The 27,737-nt window shown below is 45.0% G+C and overlaps 1 protein-coding gene across 1 annotated transcript in view; it reads left to right on the forward strand.

Moving 5' to 3' along the window:
- The first annotated feature begins 6,671 nt into the window (after positions 1-6,671).
- The window catches only part of p4ha1b (prolyl 4-hydroxylase, alpha polypeptide I b), a 55,493-nt gene continuing 34,427 nt past the window's right edge, over positions 6,672-27,737 (forward strand). The window contains exons 1-2 of the mRNA XM_084322090.1: positions 6,672-6,923; positions 27,095-27,183. Coding sequence (XP_084178216.1) covers positions 6,910-6,923; positions 27,095-27,183 — 103 coding nt within the window. The 5' untranslated portion in view covers positions 6,672-6,909. The remainder of the gene's footprint in view (positions 6,924-27,094; positions 27,184-27,737) is intronic.

Here is a 27,737-nt window from a genome sequence, read left to right on the forward strand (position 1 = left end):
TATTGTGAGATTATAGATCCTAATGTAATTTTGCAAATAGACCCACCTCCCTGGTGACATCACTACTTCTCGCCTCGCCTCGGCATATGATTGAGGCCTCCATAAACTGCACACCTCCAAAACCCCACCCACTCCAAGGGCTGGAACAGGAACCTCATCTTTCACTTTGTTGTCTTACAGATGCTGACACTGGTGGTCGAACTGTCCCACTACATGCCAGCTGGACCCGATGCTCTCTCCACTCCTCCAGACCATCGCACCAGACATCCTCCCATTGCTGACTGCAACCATCAACTGCTCTCTCAACTCCTCTCTAAACACCAGTCACACCCGCTCATCACAAAACCAACCTTGAACCCTGTTGTCATAGATAACTATCATCCTGTCTCTCTTTTCTCTTTTTAAATCACTTAAATGTGCCATACCCAACCAGCTCTCTGATGATCTATTAAAGAATGACCTCCTGGACCCAAATCAGTCGGGCTTCAAGTCACTCCACTGTCCGACAATTCAATGGTCTACTCTCTAGTATCCACACACCCTCAAGATCCCCACACTCTGCGTCTTCCGGCTGCCTGATACGTGTACCTTTACAGCCCTAATACCGATATAGATATACTATATACAGCGTGTAGGGGAGAACAGGGATGGTTGTCACACGGGTAGGTTGTCACATTCATTGTATTTCGCTACCAAAAGGCGCTTTCTCCCATATTTTGGTATGGAAATGTCCAGAATTGGGATCAGAGCTCACCTGCAACTTGTTCCTGTTTGCGGACGACTCAGCCCTGCTGGTCTCTGACAAGAACAAGTTACAGGTTGAAAAAACCCTCAGCTCGGAACTAGGCAAAATCTGCATATGGCTCGCTGATAACAAACTATCATTACACATGGGCAAAACAGAGTCCATTCTCTTCGGTTCAAATAACAAACTCAGCAAGACCGACGGCTTCTCAGTTACAGTGGGTGACAATATTGTCACAAGGAAAGAAGAAATGACCTACCTGGGTTCCATCCTAGAGGCAAATCTTTCCTGTGACAAAATGGCATCCAATGTAATAAAAAAAGTCAACCAACAAACTCGATTCTTGCACTGGATCTCCTCACTGGTAAACAAGAATACCCTGAAGACTCTGGCAGGAGCACTCATTCAAGGGTACTACGACTATGCTTGCAGCTCATGGTACCAAAGCACCTCAAAGGCGCTGAAAAACAAAATTACAAACATCTCAAAACAAACTACTCCTAGAACCCACCTCACTCCTGCCCACTTTGACAACCTAGGATGGCTTAGAGTAGACGACAGAGTACAGCAACTTGCAATGGGCCTGGTCTACAAGATACACTACACGACCAAGGTACCCATGTACATGTCAAAATACTTCCCAAAGGTCAGTGAATACCACGATCACAACACCAGAGGGAGCTCCACAAATCATGTTAAACCCAGATTCGGCTCAAACAAGGGACTAAACACATTTAGCAATTATGCCACATCAATGTGGAACGCCCTACCCAAAGCTGTAAAGGAATGTGAATCACTACCCACTTTCAAAAACACTCTCAAAGAACACCTACGGGAGACTGCAATTCAAAACTGGCCCCTGTAAATGTCCTAACCCAACCCCCTCCAATGTACAGTAAATGACCAAGTATGGTTTTGTCAATATTCCAATGTACAGTTTTGCTTGAACAGTTGTACAGTGTCCCCCACCCACCCACCCCTCCTACCCAACCCCCCCCCCACCACCCACCTCCAATGTACAGTCCCCCCCCCCCCACCCCACCTACCAAACCTCCTCCAATGTACAGTTTACAATATGTTGGAAAATGAGAGGGATACACATTTCAAGCCAACATCTTAAGCTTCAATTTAATGTAGGAATGACTATTGAAAGATGTTTTGATGATGAGCAATTCACACTAGAGTAAAAAGTGTGACAACCATCCCCATTCTCCCCTACGGTGCACAAAGTGGGTATGAATACAGGTATGTAAACAGGATTATATGCAGATATATTCATATGGATTAACGGTGGTACAGAGTTCAGTGCTGCTTGTACTTTTGTCATACCAAGTACAAGCAGAGCCACCTGGTGACAGCCAGGGCTAGTGTGACAGTGATCCACCCAGAGCTGGGCGGTCTGATCAGCTGTGTGCAACTGCAACGGTCTTCTCCATCATACTGCTCTATGCAGAGGAGGGATGCAGCCCAGGTAGTCAACACACATACACATACATAGAAACACACACATATTTTGTCATGACAAGAATGATTATGAAGCCATAATAAGCTTATATGACGGCCTTTTTCTGTCGCTCCATCTGTTTACCTGGTGTGTGTGTGTGTCTGTGTGCATTTCAGTGGGCAGTGTGGAGACCAGGGCAGACTCTCCTGACTTCCAGCTCAGTGCTTTGGGCATGAACCCTGTCATATTGCTGGGTGTTTTCTCAGCCTTACATGCCGCCTACCCCTTCCTCTGCACCCCTTGCGTGGTTCCACTGGAAATTAGGGAGGTCCATTTATTTTTTTGGCCCAGACCGGCCCACCATAATCGGTCGGACACCACCCACCAGTACACCATCCTTGCGGTCCCCTTAAATATGCGTACCTACTGTATTATTCCCCCAAACCACTACAAAGCTGGGTAGTACGTGCCATGGACAAGTGGACCAGTGTACTCACTCGCTCTTGGCTGAATCTTGTTTTGGGTGGTGATGTAAAAACACCTGCATCATAGCAGGCTCAGGATGGGCAAAGTAGTCTATAGCCTGTTCATCCCTGTCTCTCTCCTCCACAACCTGGCTTGACTAGACATAAGGAGAGAGAGAGATGATTACAATTAACTGGTACATTCAGGTCCAGAATTGTTGGAATTCCCTGACAAAGATGTGCAAAAAGCTCTACAATTTAAGCAATACGATACTGGTAATGAGCAAATAGTTGTTTATTCAATTAATGCATGGAGCTGTTCCATCTTATTTCATTTGATACTAACTACTCAGTTCATACAGATTTCAAGTATTCAAATATCAATGATGAATATTGCATAAGGTTTACACAGTTAATAGATCACCTTTTTGTTTTATATTCATGTTCAGAGAGGAGTAATAGTTTGATCTTTGTATGTGTGATTTATATGGCAATTAAATCAATGGTGTGCTTGTTTGTTTGGGGAGTTTGACCTACAGTTAATGTGCCTACCACGTGAAGGTGCATGCTCAATGGACAGCACAAAAACAATTTGTGTAGATGGAGACTAGAGCTACCACAGATAGTAATAAGTTATAAGAGTAAGTAATCCATACCATATATATCCTAATAGTTACCTTATTACCATACTTGGCTGAAAATAAACTTTGCTGCCTGTTGTGAATGTGTTTTTCCCTGTATGCTAATACATAAGTAGGCATACATTTTTGCAGTTGAGCAAAAATTAGCAGTTGAGTAGGCTATGTGCTGTGTTTTTATGTCTTCCATCGAGGACCACCTTGGAAATAAGTGTTTTAATGAATGCTTTTAGGTGATATCCTCAGGAATACAAATTGGTCAAGATAATTTGTTTTTATGATGTGTTTTTAATTTCCAAATACAAATCTAATCTAATCAAAAAAGCAGTTTTTGTAGTTGAGCTACAGGTGTTGTGTATTATACAGCCTTTTCATGCGATGAATGATTTTTAAAATAATATTATGATGATACGATATGGACCTAGTAGTTGGGTCATCTGTGGCACTTCGTTTCTCAATGGATTTGTCATCTAGGAGGGTTAATAAACAAATTTAGCCGAGTGTATTTAAAAAGAAAAAGGCGGGGACAATTTGTGAGAGACCAAAATCCAAAATGGCTGCCGTGGAAGTTAACTTTTTAATGGTTTGACCTACAATGATGCACAATACATGGTACCAGCCCCCTCTCAGTCATGTACCAGCCCCCTCTCAGTCATGTACCAGCCAGCCCCCTCTCAGTCATGTACCAGTCAGCCCCCTCTCAGTCATGTACCAGCCTCCTCTCAGTCATGTATACCAGCCCCCTCTCAGTTGTGTATACCAGCCCCCTCTCAGTCATGTACCAGCCCCCTCTCAGTCATGTACCAGCCCCCTCTCAGTCCTGTATACCAGCCCCCTCTCAGTCATGTACCAGCCCCCTCTCAGTCATGTACCACAGCCCCCTCTCAGTCATGTACCAGCCCCCCTCTGTCATGTACCAGCCCCCTCTCAGTCCTGTATACCAGCCCCCTCTCAGTCATGTACCAGCCCCCCTCTGTCATGTACCAGCCCCCTCTCAGTCATCTACCAGCCCCCTCTCAGTCATGTACCACAGCCCCCTCTCAGTCATGTACCAGCCCCCCTCTGTCATGTACCAGCCCCCTCTCAGTCATGTACCACAGCCCCCTCTCAGTCATGTACTAGCCCCCCTCTGTCATGTACCAGCCCCCTCTCAGTCATGTACCAGCCCCCTCTCAGTCATGTACCACAGCCCCCTCTCAGTCATGTACCACAGCCCCCTCTCAGTCATGTACCACAGCCCCCTCTCAGTCATGTACCAGCCCCCTCTCAGTCATATACCAGCCCCCTCTCAGTCATGTACCACAGCCCCCTCTCAGTCATGTACCACAGCCCCCTCTCAGTCATGTACCACAGCCCCATCTCAGTCATGTACCAGCCCCCCTCTCAGTCATGTACCTTCATGACTGGTGGGGGGGTGCTTAGTAAGAGATGTGATTGGGCCAGCCCAGTGTCAGTCAGTACCAATGGGCCGCTGTCCCAGCCTAGTAGTGGGCCGGTCGTTGACCAAACTTAAAAAGAAAATATATATATATAAAAAAAAAATTATATATATATTTTTTAATAGTTACAAATAGTTACCGAGGTCCAGACCTCGGTGACCTCATAGCTGGCTACGGCCATGCATGTACCCCTTCCTCTGCACCCCTTGCGTGGTTCCACTGGAGCCAGAGCGCTGTACTCTCACCATCTACCCCTTCCTCTGCACCCCTTGCATGGTTCCACTGGTGCCAGAGTGCTGTGCTCTCACCATCTACCCCTTCCTCTGCACCCCTTGCATGGTTCCCCTGGAGCCAGAGCGCTGTGCTCTCACCATCTACCCCTTCCTCTGCACCCCTTGCATGGTTCCACTGGAGCCAGAGCGCTGTGCTCTCACCATCTACCCCTTCCTCTGCACCCCTTGCATGGTTCCACTGGAGCCAGAACGCTGTACTCTCACCATCTACCCCTTCCTCTGCACCCCTTGCATGGTTCCACTGGAGCCAGAGCGCTGTGCTCTCACCATCTACCCCTTCCTCTGCACCCCTTGCATGGTTCCACTGGAGCCAGAACGCTGTACTCTCACCATCTACCCCTTCCTCTGCACCCCTTGCGTGGTTCCACTGGAGCCAGAGCGCTGTACTCTCTCACCATCTAATCTACCCATCCGAGATCCTGGAGGGCTCGCTATTATGGGCTCTGCCACGCAGGCTCCCAGGCCTCTGACTGGGTGGAGGTGTCGCCACTGGCGGCCCGGTTCATCAACGCAGCACTGAGGGGTGAGCCGGCCCGGCGGGTCATGAACTGCAGCTCAGCTCCAAACATGAACTCTCTCAGGCAGGTGCTGACCTACAGTATGAGGAGCAGCTGTTTGGGAGAAGACTCACCTCACTGGATGGCATCTGGCTGTGAGAGGGTGGTTGGTTGGTATCCTATATGTTTTCTTTTTCTACTAACAGTTTACACGATTTTTAAAATGACCTCTCTAAACAAGTGATTTTCTTTCTTCCAGGAAGCATTTGTCAGCAGTGATTTAATCATGCTTTGTCATTAAGCATTTCATGAATCACTTTATTGCTATACACTAATCAGATTTATGGCACATAAATATGATCATTACTTGCGTTTGGTTGTATAACAACTGCAAAAAAATATACTATAATTTTTTTTATTCTACATAATTCCATATAATCTTTCCAGACTGAACAGGAGCTTGAATGTGTCCAGTGTTTATACGGGTCTGACGTAGCTGCTCAGATGTGTAACTATACTGTTTGCTTCTGGCATCTGTAGTCAAGAGAATCACAAGAATTACTGCAATCCTTCCAGTAACAGTTTTTCCAGTGCACACACACACACACACACACACACACACACACACGCACACACACAAGCTCCACCCCATGCTACCAGCTCACCATCACATGCAGGCAGCAGGAGGAATTCCCTCCCACCGGTCGCGCTCTTTCACTGGCAAGCAAAAGAAACTTGTGGAATGTGAAAGGACATTAGGCTATTCAGTCAAGCCTGGTCTTGTCAAATATTGATTACAAACACACACACACACACACACACACACACACACACACACACACACACACACACACACACACACACAGGATTTTAAATGTATTCAGCTGAAACTAAGAGACACTGCAGATCAATGCAGTGACAGTGTCTTCTGATCTCTCAGCCAACAACACGTATTTAGTTATTTCACACATAATAACGAATAGTAAACAGTAAACATTTTCGACACATAAGCCCACCATAATAATATTCCTATAATAAAACAAAGACGCGCGGTCGGCGCGGCGCGGGGCTCAATATGGTGCGGCGGGTCAGACAGACAGACACCTCCCCAAATAAAGTTCTGCTCTGTCCCAAAGAAGAGTCTGGTGGGCTGCTCGGCCGGAGTGTGTGTGTGAGCCTCTGCACGTAGCATTCTGAATCTCAACTTCCAAAAACCAGCTCAAACCGCCAGATGGCGAAGAATGCACCGACATATCCCCGATGACAAACCAACTCAACATTTGGCGTAAACGGCATCAAGTCATTCGGGGGGAACTTTAGAGCCACTGAACCGGTTCACTGGAGGGATACGTTTTGGGCTTACTGGGTGCCACAGCTTTAACAACCAAGATGCGCTTATTTCGGTAAATATTGACTCATGAATCATAATTTGATATTGACTGTAGTGTATGGATGGATATAGCCTCATCTCCTGTTGACTGCTTTGCTTGTGATCGTGGCATTCTAATTCTATAACATGTGTGGCGTCTTTCTCGTGATATATTTTTTCAAGTTTTTAAGTACTATAATAAATAATATATAATTTCTTGTTTGGCAGTGTGAAAGTTTCAGCCCAGCTGCAGCACTTTTCTCATTCTAGTAATAGCTCCAGCACAGCCAACGTATTGATTGATTGATTGAAAACTTTATTAACAGATTGCAGCTCAATACACACAATTGTTAAGGGGATGCAGACCAGAGAAAGACTTTCGTCTTGTTTACATCAGGGTCCCCCATTTTCAATTCATCAGTGTTGGAGTAGTGGTCTGGTATCTCTCACAACAAGTGGCATTAACCTACTATTTATAATTGCATTAGGCTACATTTGTGCACACACACAGTGTCTTAATTGATTGATTATTGTCCACGTGTGGTGTTTTATACTGTAGCCTACATATTATGTGGAGTTTATTACGTTGCTGAATGAATGAATGAATGAAAACTTTATTTAACAGATTGCAGAATGGGTACAATTATAGTAATCATAGTGACATTTATGACATACACAACATACATGACATCATGACATTTATGGCATAGATAGGGGACGTATGGTATACATTTGTGACATATGACATATATGATATATGCAAAGTGCTAGTGCTGATTACTGTCTGTTGCAATCATTACTGACCCTCGTCTCGTAGCAGTGAGAACGTCTGTAACTGTAATACTGCTACCCTCGCCCGTTTAAAAGCCCCCCCTGCCTGCCTGTTTGCAGAGGTTCGATGCCGCGGGTCGCCTGGAGGTAAAACTATTCACGCTCTGCGCGCAGCCGCAGACTCATAGCCGCTTCATAGCTTTCCCCGCGGGGGAGGGGCGAAGACGTGGCAGTTCTATCTATCCATCCCTCCATCCATCCACAGTTCCACACGCTGACTCTAGAACTTTCACTAGTAAGTTTGTACAAATGTGCAATATTGGTGTTAAAACAAACACGCAAAACCCAACAGTGTTCATTTCGGCTGTGAGGGAAAACAATGAATAAAAGTAAAAAAAATACAAAAAAATAAAGTGTGGCTGATTGATTGATTGATTGAAAAGTTTATTAACAGATTGCAGAATGGGTACAGTACAGTACAGCTCAATACATACAATTGTTAAGGGGATGCAGACCAGAGAAAGACTTTCGTCTTGTTTACATCAGGGTCCCCCATTTTCAATTCATCATAACATATATGACATACAGATAGACAGTACTGCTACATCTATACATTTATGACATATCAGATTTGCAAATACAGTACTGTTTGTGATACAAAAGTGTCCAGAAAAGGAGTGTATATACATTTGGCATAGAAACTGTACACAGACTCTTGTCTGTAGCCTACTGTAGAGATGATCATACATCATTATAGCATGCCGCTTGTGTATGTCATAAATGTCACTATGAATTGAAAATGGGGGACCCTGATGTAAACAAGACAAACGTCTTTCTCAGGTCTGCATCCCCTTAACAATTGAGCCGTACTGTATTGTACCCATTCTGCAATCTGTTAAATAAAGTTTTCATTCATTCATGCATTCATGCTGACTGTCTTAAAATGAAACGGTTAAATGCTATTCTTTAAAGGCAGTGGTGCAGTCTATGGGAACTGGTAACACGCCACGCCACGTGCACGCGCGGGTACGTGCTTGCGCACAGAACTGATTTATACACACACACACGCACGCACACACACAAGCGCATATACGCAAGTGCAATCTTTCTATCATACAAGCTCTTCTTGCTCTCTATTTGTGTGAATGTGCGCGTGGAAAGCTGTCGCGCAGCACAGACGCTTGATTCAATATCATAAGCAGGTAGACCCCATCACGAATTCCGAGCCACATTAGTATTCACCTCCACTGCCTGTGTCACACAGAATGAAGGGGGAGATGCATTCAGATAGCCAACACCCAGACACTTAGTCTACCTGCGCTTTTTGTTATGTAAAACGGTGGCCGGGTACTTAGTCATGTGCGCTTTTGTGTGCGCGTACACGCGAGTACACATCCGTGCGCGATCGCGCGTACTTCTGCCTCAGTGATCTGGTAACACGGCGTGTAACCGGGTGTGACCACGACTGCACCACTGTTTAAAGGCAATACTCTTCCCAACCACGGCTGTAAAGAACCTACGTGGAAGACTAACTTGAGTTTAAAAGTCTTCTGTTTTTACTCTACACTCGATACTCCAGGGTTAGAGTATTAACCCCACCCTGACCCTGTGATGAACTCACTCTCAGTCTCAGTAGACTAAACAAGTATTTCACAACATCGTAACAGATACAGCAACAGACACAAACAAGAGGAAGGTTGCTGAAGGGAGATTCTCAGTGGTGGCCAAATATTGTGAGGCATAATGGGGTTAGCCTGCAGGTTCAATCAGGATGAAATAGGATATAATTGTACTGTTTCCCACAGGTTCGTATGGTATTTGTGGTACAATGTATTTGTGGTCCAATGTACAGCCCCCACCCACCAACCCCACCCCACCCACCCAACCTCCTCCAATGTACAGTTTCTACATCAAATGTATATACTTTTTTTTCTGGACTCTTTTTGTATCACAAACAGTACTGTATTTGCAAATCTGGTATGTCATAAATGTATAGATGTAGCAGTACTGTCTATCTGTATGTCATGTATGTTACGATGAATTGAAAATGGGGGACCCTGATGTAAACAAGACGAAAGTCTTTCTCTGGTCTGCATCCCCTTAACAATTGTGTGTATTGAGCCGTACTGTACTGTACCCATTCTGCAATCTGTTAATAAAGTTTTCAATCAATCAATCAATCAATCAATCAATCAAGTGGTGATATGAGGAGGCCTGGGGAGGTTATTTGTGGTGATAAGAGGAGGCTTGGGGAGGTTATTTGTGGTGATAAGAGGAGGCTTGGGGAGGTTATTTGTGGTGATAAGAGGAGGCTTGGGGAGGTTATTTGTGGTGATAAGAGGAGGCTTGGGGAGGTTATTTGTGGTGATATGAGGAGGCTTGGGGAGGTTATTGTATCACCTTGGGAAATGTTTCTGTGATGGGTTTAATTTATGGGACTAATAGATTAAATAGATTATTGTTTATTCCCAGGGGTCAGATTTAGGGTGAAGGGAGCCTGTGGTACCCCAACTGTAGCACATGGCTACATTATATAGGCTCCGCTATACCATGACATGGCTACATTATAGGCTACCATGACACTGTTACATTATAGGTGACACTGCTACATTATAGGCTAAATAGTTAAAATGTATAATAAATAATAAAGTTGTCCCCCGAAGAGAGGAGGGGGGGGGGGGGGGGGGAGTGCCCTCAAAAAAGGGCCGGGAGTATAGAAAAAAAAACAATATATATCAGAATGAAAATGTGTTCTATGAATACCCAAAAGTCTACCCTTTACAGACATGCTCAATTTATGGTAATCCCATGCAGTGTTTGGGCAAAACCATGTCATTTTCCATATTCAGTATATATTTTAAGATTGGTGTATTTGTTTATTTCTGCATACTGTGATCCCTAAACATTCTTTGAATTGCATAGCTTGGGTATGACTGGAAAGCTGAGACTTGTCGATCCGGTGAGCCCATAGTAGCCATTTAAATGTAGTGAGACTATTTTATTTTACTTGACCTGACTGTATGACCTATTGTGACCTCTAGGATAATTACTGCCTCATGAAACTTTACAACCCAAAATAACACCCAAAATCCAAAAAAAATAAAAAAAATAAAAAGAAATATATATATATACTGACTGTATACATTTTGTCATTTAGCTGACACTTTTATCCAAAGAGACTTACGAGTTAAGTCAGCAGGAAGGGTACAACTCTGGCAGCTAAGTAAGATTGTTCATCAAACAGTGTTGAACTTGAGTCTGAGTGCATAGTAGTATAATAGACATATTAGCATAGTACGTAGTAATAAAGGCATAGTAGCATAGTACCTAGTAGATCGTAGTATAGACATAGTAGCAAAGTACGTAATATTAAAAGACAGTAAGAAGGTTTTTTAATTTGGCCGCCTGTCAATGGTGTCATATTCACTTTACCCCCTTCCTAAACCCACTGTATAGTGTGACGAACATGCTGTGCCTGTGATATTGTGCTCTGATCGTCTGATTGGCTCTGTAGGGGCGTGGTCAGATCACGCTTGGTTGAGAGCTCCGTTTTAGCTGTAGTAGCTTTTATTTTCCATTCAATCACTAAAGCGGTTTGCTATGATTTTTTTTTTTTTTTTTTTTAAAGTATACCACTAATGGTTTAACTATACCTCCTGGAGTATACCACTAATGGTTTAACTATACCTCCTGGAGTATACCACTAATGGTTTTAGCATTTTCCATTCACTTACATGAAACGGTTATCATTAGCTTTGCTATTCTACACTTTTGAGCTACATATCAACTCTGTGATTAATACAGAGATTTGGGTGATGTTCAGTCTAGCTAAAAGCAAAGAAAAGAAAACTGCATTTTAACAATGAAGACAACAATTCCATGCTCTCACACTACTTCACAATCTCATCAAACTCCATATTTTGTTATTGTTTTGATTGAGAGACCCCTAGGCAGAAAATTACATTATGCATTTAAAATGCATAGATCTATACTAAAATGTTATTGGGGAACATGCCCCCGAACCCCCCTAGAGGGGCTACAACTATACAGTACATATATATATATATATTAGTTTGGTCCTTAAAATTGAAAGTTGGAAAGTCTAAGCTCCAACCCCCACAATTGAATAAGAGTTATCCTATCCCCAAAATGAACTCATATTTGAATTTCCCATTAGGAAACACATTTAGACACCTTGCATGATAGGGTATTTGTTGTGAAGGATCAGATTAAACCGAATATGTATATTTATTTATATATATATATTTAATTGTATTTGTATATCGTTTGATATCCCCTGTATATTCCTTGTACAATATGCATTGAATATCCCCGTTTCTACTAAACAGCCCATAATAGTTTCATTCTACCATTGGACGAGAACCTGGCGCCAGGTTGCCATACCCCTAGGTCCAAGTTCAATCGTGCCGCCTAACATGTCGAGGCAACCCCCGGTTCCGCGCAGTAATATGCCGGGCGAAATACGAATGGTACTATTTGTTCATAGCGCATATATATATGGCGCTCGTAAAGTAGAACTTTCTTTTAGTCCAGTTCTTTACCCTCCAACAGAGTGACAGACGCAAAAGCCTCCCCACGACGCACGTGCGGTGTAGTAAGGCCTACTTGGCCCAGAATAGGCATTGAGATATCGTGTAGATTAATAGTTGAATGGTCATAGTTTGGCACCATACCGTCGAGTTGGACGTATTCTATTAAGCTAATAGTAGTCTATTTATGTATGGTGCATCGTTCGGTTAGAGTTCTACAGTTATCAGTACCCCCATCGTTCCTGACGTTATCTGGACGCTTAACCAGGCTGGTCAGACCCCTAGTGGTGATTGCATCCGAGGAGCTCCGGGCCAAGAGCGACTGGACCTGTATATTGGATTACTCTACCCTGACGACGGAGAGCCTTCCACGGCTTGGATTATGCTTTGTGTGCTTTGATTATTTCATGGATAAAGGCCAACACTGCCGAGTGTTGGAATTACCCCCCGGAGAGGACTCCAGGTGAGACGGCGCTCTACACGTGAGGTCGCCTCACGTCTCTCCGTTGTGGACCGGCAGATACCGTTCCACAGAGGGTCCAGCTGTATTCGTCTGCGGCCCGAGGTTCTGTGGGCACCGTGTCCAAGACTTTGGATTCTCCCAAGACACCGTCGGCCAGATGGGATATCGCCAGCGGCTTCTCTAACCCCCCCCTCCTACTGTCTTACAACCAGCGGGACACCCCCCCCCCTTAGTGTATCCAGCTATAATCATCTAAGTACCATCGCTATCGTTTTCCTAAATATTCCAGGTTGTATACTTACTCCCTGCGCAACCAGAGATTGGACATTCAATGTTGATTTACCTACGAATACTCATTTGCCATAAAAGTGCATATTCCATATTTCAAATCATAAATGTAATTAAGTGATCGTTGTATACACCCTTTGCTGTATTAAACTTTCGATTTGGTACATTTGTGTTGGTTCGTTTCATCAGGTGGGAAAGTGTTCATCATACTTATATCTTGTACTGGGTGGCAAGAAGTTAAAGTACATGAGGTAGTGGTATTAAATATCATATCTAACAATACAGTCAGGGAATTGTACCCCTCAGTTACAATTGGTCCTTCGAGCCGGAGGGTAACTAGTGTAATATTAATATAGTGTTATTAATATCGAAATGGCCTATGATGAACACTCCACGAAACGATCCTCCTAACCTAGAACGCCCGCGGTGCAGACGACAGACACCTCAGTACTTAGAGGCTTACACTGTCAGTCAACTACCTAGCCTTCGACAAACGGTAAACGCGGTAAAAGTAGAAAGTAAAATTATGTCTGACCTTAACGACCAGGTTTCCCCGACCACAGAGGCCCTAGTAGGTCCTAATGTAACTGACCAAGCCCACGGTGGGGACCAGGAGGGAATTGACATGCCTTTGCCCCCCGCCACTACTAAAGAAGTAGTCCCCGACAAGCCCCGGGAGGAAGACAACCCTACAGAGAGAGAACTCTGCACGGAGGAAGAGGAGGAGAGCGCCGAGGAACTAGAGCTCCAGGACTCCCCAACAAGTACCCCCAGGAGCGGCTCACGCAGGAGCGGCTCGCCTCCACAACCGCCTTCCCCCAGAGAAGCGGCGAGGATGCTACGACAGGCGTTCCTCGTCCGCCTGACAGCCTCTACCGAACGCGATCGACTTCAGGGTGAACGCGACCGTCTCCAAGCACAGGCGCTTAGCGAGCACGAACATTTTACTATTGAAAGAGAACGCCTCCAAGCGCAGCGACGGAGCGAAGAAGAGCGCATACGCCGGGAGATGAGACGCCGGGAGATGAGACGCCTTCAGACGGAAATTAATATGATAAGAGACCGGGCCGCAGCAGACCGCGCCGCCGCCGCAGCAGAGCGCGCCGCCGCCGAAGTCCAGCGCGTCGCTGACTATGCCCAAAGAGAAGCAGAGCGCGCCGCCGCCGAAGCCCAGCGCGCCGCTGACTATGCCCAAAGAGAGGCAGAACGCAACACCGATCTCATCCAGCGCCAAGCCGAGTGCGACAGACTACAGGCAGAGCGCGACAAGCTACAAGCGCAGCTAATGAAGCGGCTGATGATCCCCAGGGCAACACCCTCTCCCTCCACCAGGGGTTCAAGGAACTCGTCGAGACAACAGTCAAGAGCAGCGCCTCCTAAACGAGCAAGCGACCCTGAACTTGACCAACAGACAAAGCCTATACCCCCCGCAGACCCCCTTCCCAGACCGGTCCAAGCGAGACCCAGCTACAAGGAAGGAGCGGCATACACTGCGGAGAAGCAAGATAAACCATTACAGGATCTGGAAGATCTGATAGAGGAAGAAGAGGGAGAAGAGGAGAACCAAGCCCGACGACAGCACAGTACTCCACCGGACCAGGAGGTCCAGTGCAGCCCAGGCTATACCCCCGCGGCGCTGCGCTACAGACCCCCGACTCTATTCACGGGTGAGCACGACGCACGACCAGCCCCGAGGAATAGCACCTGGACCAGCTGGCTATGGTGCCCTGCCGGTACCAGCCCACAGAGAGACGCAGAGGACCCAACAGCAGATGAAGAGGTCCAACACAGTGTGAAGAACAGTTTCTACGTGGACAACTGTTTACAAAGCGTCTCGACTCAAGAAGAAGCCGAGGCTCTCCTAATCAAGTTACGCGCCTCCCTAATCAAAGGAGGCTTTGATCTCAGGCAGTGGGCCAGCAGTGACCCGCACGTATTGCGCAGCCTCTCCTCCGCAGACAAGGCTGCCAGCAGCGAGACCTGGATGGCGACAATCCCAGGAGAAGCCCAAGAAATGACACTAGGATTAGTCTGGCGCTTCAAAACAGACTCGCTCCACTATAGACACAAACCCTTGGCTCCAGAGCAAGGAAGGTCGGCGGCGATACCGACCACCAGACGGAGTGTGTACAGAACACTCGCCAGACAATATGACCCGTTGGGATGTATTCTACCTTACACCACCAGGGCAAAGATGATTGTATGAGCACTATGGGACAAGGACCAGGGCTGGGACGACCCAATACCCGCACACCTTGCCTCAACATGGAGAGAGTGGGAGACGGAACTCCGCTCACTCCCAGGTGTCAATATACGCCGCAGCTACTTCCCATCCACAGTGAGGCCAGAGACATGCGAGATTGAGCTACACGTCTTCAGCGACGCCTCCGAAGTAGCCTACGGATCGGTTGCCTATTTGCGTGCCCAAGAGATGGGAGGAGAGATACACACTGCTTTCATACTGGCCCGCTCAAGAATAGCCCCACGTAAGCAACAATCTATCCCACGTCTAGAGCTCTGCGCAGCCCTTGCAGGAGCGCATCTAGCCACGTTAATCCAACGTGAACTCACCATTCCGGTGCATAGAACAATCTTGTGGTCAGATTCCACGACAGTACTCACATGGATTAAGTCTGATTCATGCAGATACAAAGTCTTCGTGGGAGTCAGAGTCACCGAGATTCAAGAATTAACAGAAGAAGCAAGCTGGAGGTATGTGGATACCAAACACAACCCAGCTGACGTCATCACCCGGGGAATGTCCCTGGATGACCTAACCCGTCGCAACATCTACAGTGACGGACCAGCATTCCTCCAGCTCCCGGAAGGAGATTGGCCTACGCCCACCCCGAGGGAAGCAAGTAACGAGGAGGCTGAGAACAAGAAGCCTATGTTCTGTGGACTGAGCACTGTCGCCTCCACAGACCCCAACATAGATGACTGCATTACCCTAGAGAGTGCGCAACAAAGAACATTCCTGCGGCACCACCCAGAGATTCAGTCCACCACTGACATGTCAGCAGCTGACTACGAAGAAGCAGAACTTCTTCTACTACAACGAGCCCAGAGAGACTCGTTCCCCGATGAGCTAGACTGTCTACAGGGAGGAAACCCCGTCCCATCAGACAGCAGACTGATTCACCTGGCACCAGAGAGTGACGCACATAATCTCATCAGAGTGGGTGGTCGCCTGCGGAGAGCCCCCGATCTACCAGATGACATTAAGCACCCGATCGTCTTGAACAGCCGACACAAGGTCACAGAGCTGATCATAAAGAAATACGACGAGGATGTACACCACGCAGGAGCAGAGAGAGTCTTCGCAGAGATCAGACGTCGTTATTGGATATTGCAAGGGAGAGAAGCAGTACGGCGCTTCCAGCGAACCTGTCTAGACTGCCGTAAGTGGCGCGCGCAGCCCAGCATACCACGGATGGCTGACCTACCCCCCTGTCGCCTCCGAATCGGCGACAAGCCATTCCACTCCACAGGCATGGACTGTTTTGGCCCGTTGTATATAAAGAGAGGAAGAGGCACCGAGAAGCGGTGGGGTATTGTATTCAAATGCATGACCACCAGAGCGATACATATCGAGCTCCTTCCGACCATGAGCACAGACTCATTCCTTATGGCCTTCCGGAGATTCACATCACGGAAAGGAAAACCGTCTACATTGTTGTCTGATCACGGGACCAACTTCAAAGGCGGAGAAAGAGAGCTGAGAGAGAGCTTCCAAGCTATGGGCCCAGAACTTAAGACCCACCTCGCTCCAGCCCAGATTGACTTCCAGTTTAATCCCCCGAACGCACCCCACTTCGGTGGAACCTGGGAACGAGAAGTACGTTCTATCAAGACAGCCCTGTATGCCGTACTCGGAGCCCAGACTGTGGCAGAGGAAGTCCTAATGACAGTCCTCACGGAGATCGAGGGAGTATTGAACTCAAAGCCCCTCGGTTACGTCTCCAGTGATGTAGCAGATGTCGACCCAGTCACCCCCAACACACTCCTAATGGGGCGGCTGGACCCTGCGCTACCCCAGACAATGTACAGGCCTGAAGAAGCGAACGGCCGAAGAATGTGGAGGTACAGCCAAGTACTAGCTGACAAGTTTTGGAGCAGCTTCCTACTTCACTACCTACCGTCTCTACAGACCCGCCAGAAGTGGGTAAAAGAGAGAGACAATTTGACAGAAGGAACAGTCGTCATGATAATTGACCAGTCACTACCCAGAGCTATGTGGCCGGCTGGCCGCGTAAGCAAAGTGATCACCGGTGCCGATGGCAAGGTCCGAGCAGCTGAAGTACTCGTCCAAGGGCGCACCTACACACGTCCCGTGGCGAGGCTCATAGAACTGCCCCAACTCCCAGATACTATCGATGATGACCATGACCCTATGACTTTGTGAGTTGACTGACCCTTACAGCGGACCTTGAGTGGAAGACAGTGCGGTTAATCTGTCTCTGCTTAGCTAATTAGGTGGGACTAATTAGGGGGCGGCTGTTGTGAAGGATCAGATTAAACCGAATATGTATATTTATTTATATATATATATTTAATTGTATTTGTATATCGTTTGATATCCCCTGTATATTCCTTGTACAATATGCATTGAATATCCCCGTTTCTACTAAACAGCCCATAATAGTTTCATTCTACCATTGGACGAGAACCTGGCGCCAGGTTGCCATACCCCTAGGTCCAAGTTCAATCGTGCCGCCTAACATGTCGAGGCAACCCCCGGTTCCGCGCAGTAATATGCCGGGCGAAATACGAATGGTACTATTTGTTCATAGCGCATATATATATGGCGCTCGTAAAGTAGAACTTTCTTTTAGTCCAGTTCTTTACCCTCCAACAGAGTGACAGACGCAAAAGCCTCCCCACGACGCACGTGCGGTGTAGTAAGGCCTACTTGGCCCAGAATAGGCATTGAGATATCGTGTAGATTAATAGTTGAATGGTCATAGTTTGGCACCATACCGTCGAGTTGGACGTATTCTATTAAGCTAATAGTAGTCTATTTATGTATGGTGCATCGTTCGGTTAGAGTTCTACAGTTATCAGTACCCCCATCGTTCCTGACGTTATCTGGACGCTTAACCAGGCTGGTCAAACCCCTAGTGGTGATTGCATCCGAGGAGCTCCGGGCCAAGAGCGACTGGACCTGTATATTGGATTACTCTACCCTGACGACGGAGAGCCTTCCACGGCTTGGATTATGCTTTGTGTGCTTTGATTATTCCATGGATAAAGGCCAACACTGCCGAGTGTTGGAATTACCCCCCGGAGAGGACTCCAGGTGAGACGGCGCTCTACACGTGAGGTCGCCTCACGTCTCTCCGTTGTGGACCGGCAGATACCGTTCCACAGAGGGTCCAGCTGTATTCGTCTGCGGCCCGAGGTTCTGTGGGCACCGTGTCCAAGACTTTGGATTCTCCCAAGACACCGTCGGCCAGATGGGATATCGCCAGCGGCTTCTCTAACCCCCCCCTCCTACTGTCTTACAACCAGCGGGACACCCCCCCCCCCTTAGTGTATCCAGCTATAATCATCTAAGTACCATCGCTATCGTTTTCCTAAATATTCCAGGTTGTATACTTACTCCCTGCGCAACCAGAGATTGGACATTCAATGTTGATTTACCTACGAATACTCATTTGCCATAAAAGTGCATATTCCATATTTCAAATCATAAATGTAATTAAGTGATCGTTGTATACACCCTTTGCTGTATTAAACTTTCGATTTGGTACATTTGTGTTGGTTCGTTTCATCAGGTGGGAAAGTGTTCATCATACTTATATCTTGTACTGGGTGGCCAGAAGTTAAAGTACATGAGGTAGTGGTATTAAATATCATATCTAACAATACAGTCAGGGAATTGTACCCCTCAGTTACAGTATCCTTCAGATTCATGTTGGCACCCATGTCTGGCCAAGGGGTTAAAAATGGTAAAATCTGCCATTTTGAAATCCAAAATGATGTAGGTTAGAGTTATCCTATCCGACAAATAAGCCCATATTTGAATTCCCCACAATTTTTTTTTACATTTTAGACACCCCTCATGTTAAGATTTCCTTCAAATTCATGTTGCCACAAAAGTATGGCCCGCCCTACTCTGGGATCCTCAGGGGGAAACTTCAAGGTTGATGAGGGAGGGGTAAACATTGTCAGATTGAGGAAACAAATCACGATGAGAGTTTTCTTGACAACAATAACGTATTCCGGTGGTTGGAGCATAAAATAAATTAATTTGAAAAAATGTACCCCTCACGAAGGACCACCCTAATATATATATATCTATCTGTATAATCTTGGTATTCTATTTGGCTGAAGTATTTACATACTACGTACCATCCGGTAGAAACAATATGGGTAAATCATGAGTTTCTACCAACATATCATGTAGCTTCATATCGGTGTAGCTTCCTCAGGGTATACCTATAGCAGGGTCCCTGCATCTACACGCTCAGATGGATGACAGCCTTATTACTGGAAAAGGTCGGGATTAATTACTCTAGGCAAATGTTGAGAAAAATACTTGCCTGTTATGACAAGCCAGGACTGGTTCAGATGAGGTCATAGCAAGACAGATTTCTTTACATTTGCTGTGTTTGTGTTTAAGCGATTCGATTAAATCTGCTTTATGCACAATGGGAGGTGTGGGGTGGTATTTAGGCCCTTACAGATAATCACACGCACACACACACACACACACACACACACACACACACACACACACACACACACACACACACACACACACACACACACACACACACACACACACACACACACACACACACACACACGCACGCACACACACACACACACACACACACACACACACACACACACACGCACGCACACTGTCAATCTCATGAATGGTATTAATGTAATGTAATTTTGATTAAATTAAATTAAAAACACTTTATATGAGCGGTGCAGTCTTCCGGTGCAGTCTTCCTCTGACCTCAATAGAAATGCCATATGCTGTTGTATTTATTTTATTTTCAGTGAAGGCTTGCCCTAGCTTGTCCACTGTTTGCAGCAGGTATTACTGCACATAATACTGAGTCACTGACCTTAACGCTGGCACTAGATCTGTGTGTGTGTGTGTGTGTGTGTGTGTATGTGTGTGCATGTGCGTGCGTGTGTGTGTGTGTGTGTGATTGTGCGCGACTGCGTGTGTGTGTGTGTGAGCGAGAGAGACACAGACAGAGGAAGTATGTGAATGAGTGAGTGAGTGAGTGAGTGAGTGAGTGAGTGAGTGCGTGAGTGAGTGAGTGAGCGAGCGAGTGAGTGAGTGAGTGAGTGAGTGAGTGAGTGAGTGAGTGAGTGAGTGAGTGAGTGAGTGAGTGAGTGAGTGAGTGAGTGAGTGAGTGAGTGAGTGAGTGAGTACTTCTATTACTAGTAAGGATGTTCAATATACAGACATAATTTATTATTCATCTGTTATCTCATTGTGGATTGTTCTTGAATCGTGATACAATTTTCTTTTTACAAAAGGATTTTTATGAGAAATCACACTATGAGTCATATACACAGTCCAATATAATCAATTGGATTATCTAACATGCTTTTCCATACTATTAAGAATATATCCTGATATGTATCATTAGCCCTATGAGTTCTGGACATAAGAAGTAAGGACTCTTTTGGTGGAAGTGACGACATTCAGGCCGGTCCTCACTTTGAAATAGGACATTTTTGGGTTAGGGGCTAGGGGTCAGGGGTTAGGGGGCATAGTGGTTCTGGTTAAGATTAGGGTAAGGGGATAGGGAATCAATGTAGTAGCCAATGTATTTTAGGTAATGGTCCTCACAAGCATAATAATACAAGTCTTTGACACTTATTATTATTATTATGTTATTATTATAGTCATTATTCTGGTCTGCCACCACTGGTTCTCATCTTCCCCGACCTCTTTCCTTTCACACCATATTGAGTTCATTCACATATAATTTCATGCTACTTGATAGTGTCACTATTGAATATTTTATCACCATTATTAATTTTGTCTTTATCTGGCTATATCAAGATATCGACTCATCTGCACATCTTAAGTAACTGACTATATAGTGTGGTAAATTAAGTATATTATAATAACAAAATGCTTTCATCTTCAAACTGATATAATTCCCATCAGTCTTTCTAATTTTAGTGAGAAAACCTGTGTAGGACCACTGTCATGTAATCATATCAAGTTTCAAGTTTCAAGTTTCTTTAATAGTTGTCATACAGAAGTACAGAATACTTTTGTACAAAATGCTTCTTACTGTTGCGCTCCAGAGACTGTGCAGTGATTATGGTACCATAATCAGTTGCTGTTGCAAGTTAGATACCTTCAGTAATGTGCCTCATATGATGATGCCATGGGCTTAGTGTCTTACACAGCTGAGTCAGCTCTGACATATATCATGTCATACGTGTAGCATATGGATATATTCCAGAGCTGACACGGCTGTAGCCTCAGACAGTTCAGTCAGTATTCATAAACATTATTTAGAATAACTCCCTCCCTCCCGAAGCTAGAAACCAGATGCCACGACGAGGGACCAAATCCTGAGCTGCTTCATCGCCAGCGAGCTATGAACTCGCTTTGAGCTTTCACATCAAAATGAGTTTTGCTCATGATTATTTTGTATTTGTAGGTGATTTCATTATTGCTTATTTGGTCATTACTTGGCTTGTAATACTACCAGCTTGCCTTCGTGGTCTGCCGTGTGTCTGACACTCACTGCTAGTGGAGCAGCACCAGGTTCTGTTAGCCACCACCAGCAGCTGCTGTAAGGCAAGTCGGTCTGTTTAATAAAAAAAATTGCAATCAAAGTCAAAAGTCACGTTACGTTTATTGTCATTTTTCCATTGACATGGAAACACGAGATACAGTACTCAGGTCTCAGTTACAGCCATTTGATGCTAGACATATACTAAATAAATAAATAAAATAAAATACTGATCCTCATGACAGACATACAAACTGATTCAATAAAAATCCAGTAGAAACTAATCATTCAATAAAAACTAGTCTAATTCAGTAAAACTGGTTTAATTCAATAAGACCAATAGATCCAGTGATTCACTGATTAAAAGAGATAGGTGCTATAAGGTGCCACAGTGCAGTGTGCAGAGGCATGGCAGTGATGAGCTGAGATGAACTGTTCAGTAGTCTCACAGCATCCGGGAAGAAGCTATATTCTTCAGCCTGGTGGTTCTTGCCCGGATGCTGCGCAGCCTCCTGCCTGAAGGGAGGGGGGTAAACAGTCCGTGGGCAGGGTGGGTGGGGTCACGCATGATGCGGACTGCTCTGTCAGTGCATCGGTTGTTGTAGGTATCAGAGATGTCTGGTAAGCTGCATCCGATGGTCCTCTGTGCAGACCTTAGAACCCTCTGTAGTGCCTGCTTCTCTGCCGCTGTGCAGCTGCCGTACCATGCTGTGATGCAAGAGGTTGCTGAGGATGTTGGTGTCAAGCCCCCGCCGCTTTCAGTTTCCTCAGGACAGGAAGTACAGGCGTTGATGAGCTTTTTTGACAAGGCTCAGGGTGTTGTCGCGCCACGTGAGGGTGTTGGAAATGTGCACCCCAAGATATTTGATACTGGGAGTCACCTCTACAGCTGTGCCATCGATGTAGAGAGGGAGGGGGGGCGTGCTGGTCTTGCCGAAGTCTATGATCATCTCTTTCGTTTTTTTTTACGTTTAGGATGAGGTTGTTGATTTTCTAAAATAGAATAGAAGGCCTGCTTGTCCTTGAAGTAGAGCTGTCCCCGAAGCCTGTTTTTCGGATTCGTCAGGGTTTTTCGAACGGACGTTCGAACCTTCGTTTTTAACTCATTCAGCACCATCGCTTAATGAGCCAGGGGGCGCTAGAACGCCATTGCTTTATCAATGGGGAGACTGCGAGATTTGCGAGTGCTTAAAATATATCTTATATTATAGCTATGGGTCTAATACACCCGTCGATTGTCAGTGAGTTGCTTCCAGTCAACATGCACAAAACAGATTGTTTTTTCATCCGTACATTTCCGTTTTATACCGTTTTGAATATGAGTATAGTTTTGGTGATTCTTAGGCCCTGTTTAGACGGAAACGCTAGCAGGTGAATCCGCAAAAATATTTTTTCGGATGTGCCTTTCGTTTATACGGAAACAGCGTTTTTATGGGGTGAAACCGTAAAAAAGTGAGACCACCTTCCAGGGTGGAATTCCTAGAAACGATAAACCTTTGCGCTCTCATCTAAACTGTCAAACCGCATAAAACGATGACGAAAGGGTAGAGCTGCCGCGGTATTGATTTTTTCCTTACCGCACACATTTGCAAAATATTTCCTACCGCCGCGGTATTACCGCACGCACACAAAAAAAAAAGTTTGAATGCATTTTTTTTTTTAGTAGTAGTCTACTCTTTATAGCATATAGCCTGCCTCTAGTCTAAATGTCTATCTTTAGAGGATTACTTTGCAGCATGAATATTGTTTGGGATTCGGCAAGCACGCATTAGTGAAACACGGATTCGAGGTTTCCCCTCTGGTCGTGCGCCGTTCACTCGGTGTCGCGGGCAGGGGTGGTTACCCCTAACCCCCCCGACCCTTTCTTATTATTATTACTATAAAGTTACTACTTTATAATAAAGGCATTCGTTTTGTGGCATTAACATTATATAGTTATACGTTCAATAACATCAGCGTATTTACCGGACCAAGGCAAGCAATACTCTATTCATATCTCAGTTCCTTTCTTTGCTCAGAGCGTGCTGAGTTGTCCCATTCTGCGGTCTGTTAATAAAGTTTTCAATCAGACAAGTGTATAGAACGAAGGGCTTTTATTATAACATTCGTTGCAGACAGTAAAATCATTATGTCTCGTTTAGTACTCCTGAGGAGCGATGATAGTCCACTCCGGCGGAGAGTTAAAGCTAACGTTATTAGCCGTGTTGTGATGTGCTGACATTCAGGAAGTAAAAACCTAATACGCGCTTGCCGATTGGTGGTAACACACTGCATGACGCTACAACGTGTGACGCGTCTCTCTTCTGACCAATCAGTGGTCTGCAATGTTTCACGTGACTTTTCTGGTACCCAATAGGGTCGCTTGGAATCTCGATAGAGGAGTAGGGTATATCTGCAGAGCCGCAAGCCCAACGAGAGGAGGGTAATTTATTATTATTATTATAAAAAACAGCGGTGACGCGGTATTCAGCCTACTCTGCGGTGGCCGTGATGTAACAGCGATACCGCGGTAATGCGGTAATCGCGGCAGCTCTACGAAAGGGTTGTCCAGGCTCTCGTCGCGCGTACTGCTTACATCACAGGCATGCGCCAGTAGCCTAGAAGCGTAAACAAAGCATGTCGGATTCTATCCATGGCGATCACCTGAAGGCTACATTGGCAGTACTTTTAAATACACAAGAATCTATCTATCACAACTATTATGACTGGACCCGCTGTCTGTGAGTGACTCTGCTTTGGTCCAATCACATTCCCCACCCACAGTCTGCGAATCAGAGGCAGAGTAGGGCGGGTCTTCACAGCACGTCATGTGACATATGCGCCAATCGTGTGACAGCGGGGCTCCGTTGTCTCGAGTTGTTACAGCCTCGTCTGCACGGAGAATTCCATCCCAAAACACTAGTCTTTAAAATTAAAAGTGAGACCGCAAGACGACTTTTGCGGTTTCTGTTCAGACTCTCTCCGTCTAAACGTAGCCTTAGTAATCCCAGGAAAAGACGCGATAATAGCCCTTTAGTGGAATACACTAAACACGCTGTAATTTTTCGCCTGATTATCGAATCTTCCTGAAATCAACGCTAGATTATCATTATTATCCTTCTTCGTGCATACATGAAATGGCCCTCCACCTCCTGCACCCAACGGTAAACAGCCACACACACACACACAGACAGCTTTGATCGCGGTAGAAAGAAATATCAGATCAACGCAAGATTTTATATAGAGTCCTTACCTGGTCTCTGATGTAATGCAAAAGAAAGAATCCAATTGATTTCCAATCTGATCGCCATTCCAAATACTGCTCGTGGAGGTCCGTCCCACATTGCCCGGCATCGCAGATGTAACGTTGTAAACGCTAGTTCTGCCGGAGTATTTAAACCCCGCCTGCACGGCTCAGATCGGCCCAGAAAAGAAACACACCATTTCTCATAGAGTGCAATACCGGCTAGAAGGCGTAGGCGGCGGTATTTGCCCTTTTGCGAGCTCAGACCCATTCCCAATGATAACATCAGGCTGGATGGATGAAAAATGTATGAATATAGCTAATAAAATAAATAACGATTAAAACCCGACTATACTCATGATTGGCGCTGAACGGTTGGCGAGTTAACCCGACTTTACTCGTGACTGGCGCTGAATGAGTAAACATTTTTAAAATAAAAATAAAAAAAAGATTCAAAACATTATTAATATTATTATTTTTCTTTCAATAAATATCCTCAAACTAAATCCTCAATTTGAATAAAGTGATTCATCTGATTAAATGAGTCTTTTTTCTTCTTATTAAATCAACTTTAATGAATATAACTCATCAGTTTTAATACTATAATATTAGTGTAGCCTAATCTTTATCTGCAACTGTGAAGAAAAAACCCATTGGTTTGAACAGAATGAATAGACACACAAAAAAGATATATTAAAATGTTTTTTAATTTGTTTTAATAAAAAATAAAAAATGCAAATGTTTATTTAGTATTCGAATGGCAACGTAATGAACGAAGGTCCGAACATTTGAACGTTTGGGCTCAGCCCTACCTTGAAGCATTGTCTTTGTCAATATCAACAATGGAGTTATTGAAATATACATATATTGTTAAATCAATATTGTCAAACTAAATGGACAAGGAAATATATCAGTAATCCATTATGTTAGTATTTGTCGTATCAGCCATGGCCCATTCTGATTCATTTAGTTGGTTATGCCTGTGAGTAACTGTGAGTTTTGAAGCCTCTGGACTAGTGAAGCTGCGTGTTTGTGGATCAGAGGTATTGTCTCCCTCTGACCCCCAACCCTCCCCCTTCCTGCCCCTATCCTTCACCCCGGGGCAATGAGGGCAGCCATGTCTATCCAAACAGGGCCCCTGCTGCCAGCCATCTCTGAATGTGTGCATTACTCCCCTCTCTCTCTCTCTCTCTCTCTCTCTCTCTCTCTCTCTCTCTCTCTCTCTCTCTCTCTCTCTCTCTCTCTCTCTCTCTCTCTCTCTCTCTCTCTCTCTCTCTCTCTCTCTCTCTCTCTCTCTCTCTCTCTCTCTCTCTCTCTCTCTCTCTCTCTCTCTCTCTCTCTCTCTCTCTCTCCCTCTCTCCCCCCCTTGCACTGGTCATATGGGCAGCTTAATGCCACCGGTGGTCAAAAAATTTTGCCAGCTCTAGCATTCTCCAGAGCCAGACAAGCTCAGACAGGCAAGAGGTTATTTCTACCCTGTGTGGTGGGTGGGTGAGGCTAGAAAAGCTAAAAGGGAATAAGGGATTAGTTCCTGCCTGTTTCCATTCAGCTAGCTTGTCACTCTCTCTCTGTTGTCTTCTGCAGCAATGTGGTCGTCCCAGCCTATAACGTGCTTTTCTGTGATGCTTGTTTTTAAACCTACCGTATATGCTCTTGACGTATGATCTGATTTGGAATTTATGATCTGGTTATTTTATGTTATTTATTTATTTGTTTTGATTTATGGCCCATTTTTGGCTTATGACCTTTGTTATTTCATGACCTGTTTTAAATATTTTATATGTTTTGTGTGAAGCATGTTGTCATAAATAAACATCAAATTATTATTATTATTATTATTATTATTATTATTATTATTATTATTATTATTATTATTATTATTATTATTATTATTATTATTATTATTATTATTATTATTATTATTATTATTATTATTATTATTATTATTATTATTATTATTATTATTATTATTATATAAATTAAGGCTGAGACCACTTAACGATTTATTGATAATTATCTCTCTCTCTCTCTCTCTCTCTCTCTCTCTCTCTCTCTCTCTCTCTCTCTCTCTCTCTCTCTCTCTCTCTCTCTCTCTCCCTCACATCTCTCTATCTCCCCTCTCTCTCTCCCCCTCCCTTTCCCCCTCATGCCTCTCTCCATCTTCCTCTTCATCATGTCCAGAATGGAGCTTCAGTGTTCCTGCTGCTTGCTGTTGCTGAACTGTCTCCTCCAGTCTCTCTCGGCCTACAGTGACTTCTACACCTCCATAGGTAAGACCTCCCTTCCATCTCTCCACCTAGTCTCTCTCTACTCTGTTTCACCCCTGGTCGGCTTGATTCTCAAGTTGAGGTGTACGTATTATGGCTTTCATTCTCCCCCTCAAACTCACTCACCCTTTTGTACTCTCTTACCTGAATTCACACAGAGCTGTGGGAATAGCTCTTATCAATTCCCATCCAAACCACACATTTTTTAGATTGTCAGTGGGATAAAACATCTGTTATTTAGTGTTTTTTTTGTTAGCTTGTCTTGATCTTTTCCACGCCATGTTTTACATAGCACGTTTTGGCTGTCACTGATGCCAACAGACCGGGAAATTATAGCTATTGATAACTATTGAAAGACTGGTAGCTAAGATAAGATAAGATATTCCTTTATTGATCCCCATGGGGAAATTCGCTACACTGGCTATGCTAGCTGTTTAGATGTGCGAGTGTGTATCTATACCATCACAGCCTGGTAGGGGAACTGTTCTAGAAGGCACACAGCATCATCAAGGACCACAGCTACCCAGCACACAGACTGTCCTGACTCCTCCCTGTTA

This window comes from Notolepis coatsorum (genome assembly GCF_963971535.1).
Source record: "Notolepis coatsorum genome assembly, chromosome: 9".
NCBI lineage: Eukaryota > Metazoa > Chordata > Actinopteri > Aulopiformes > Paralepididae > Notolepis > Notolepis coatsorum.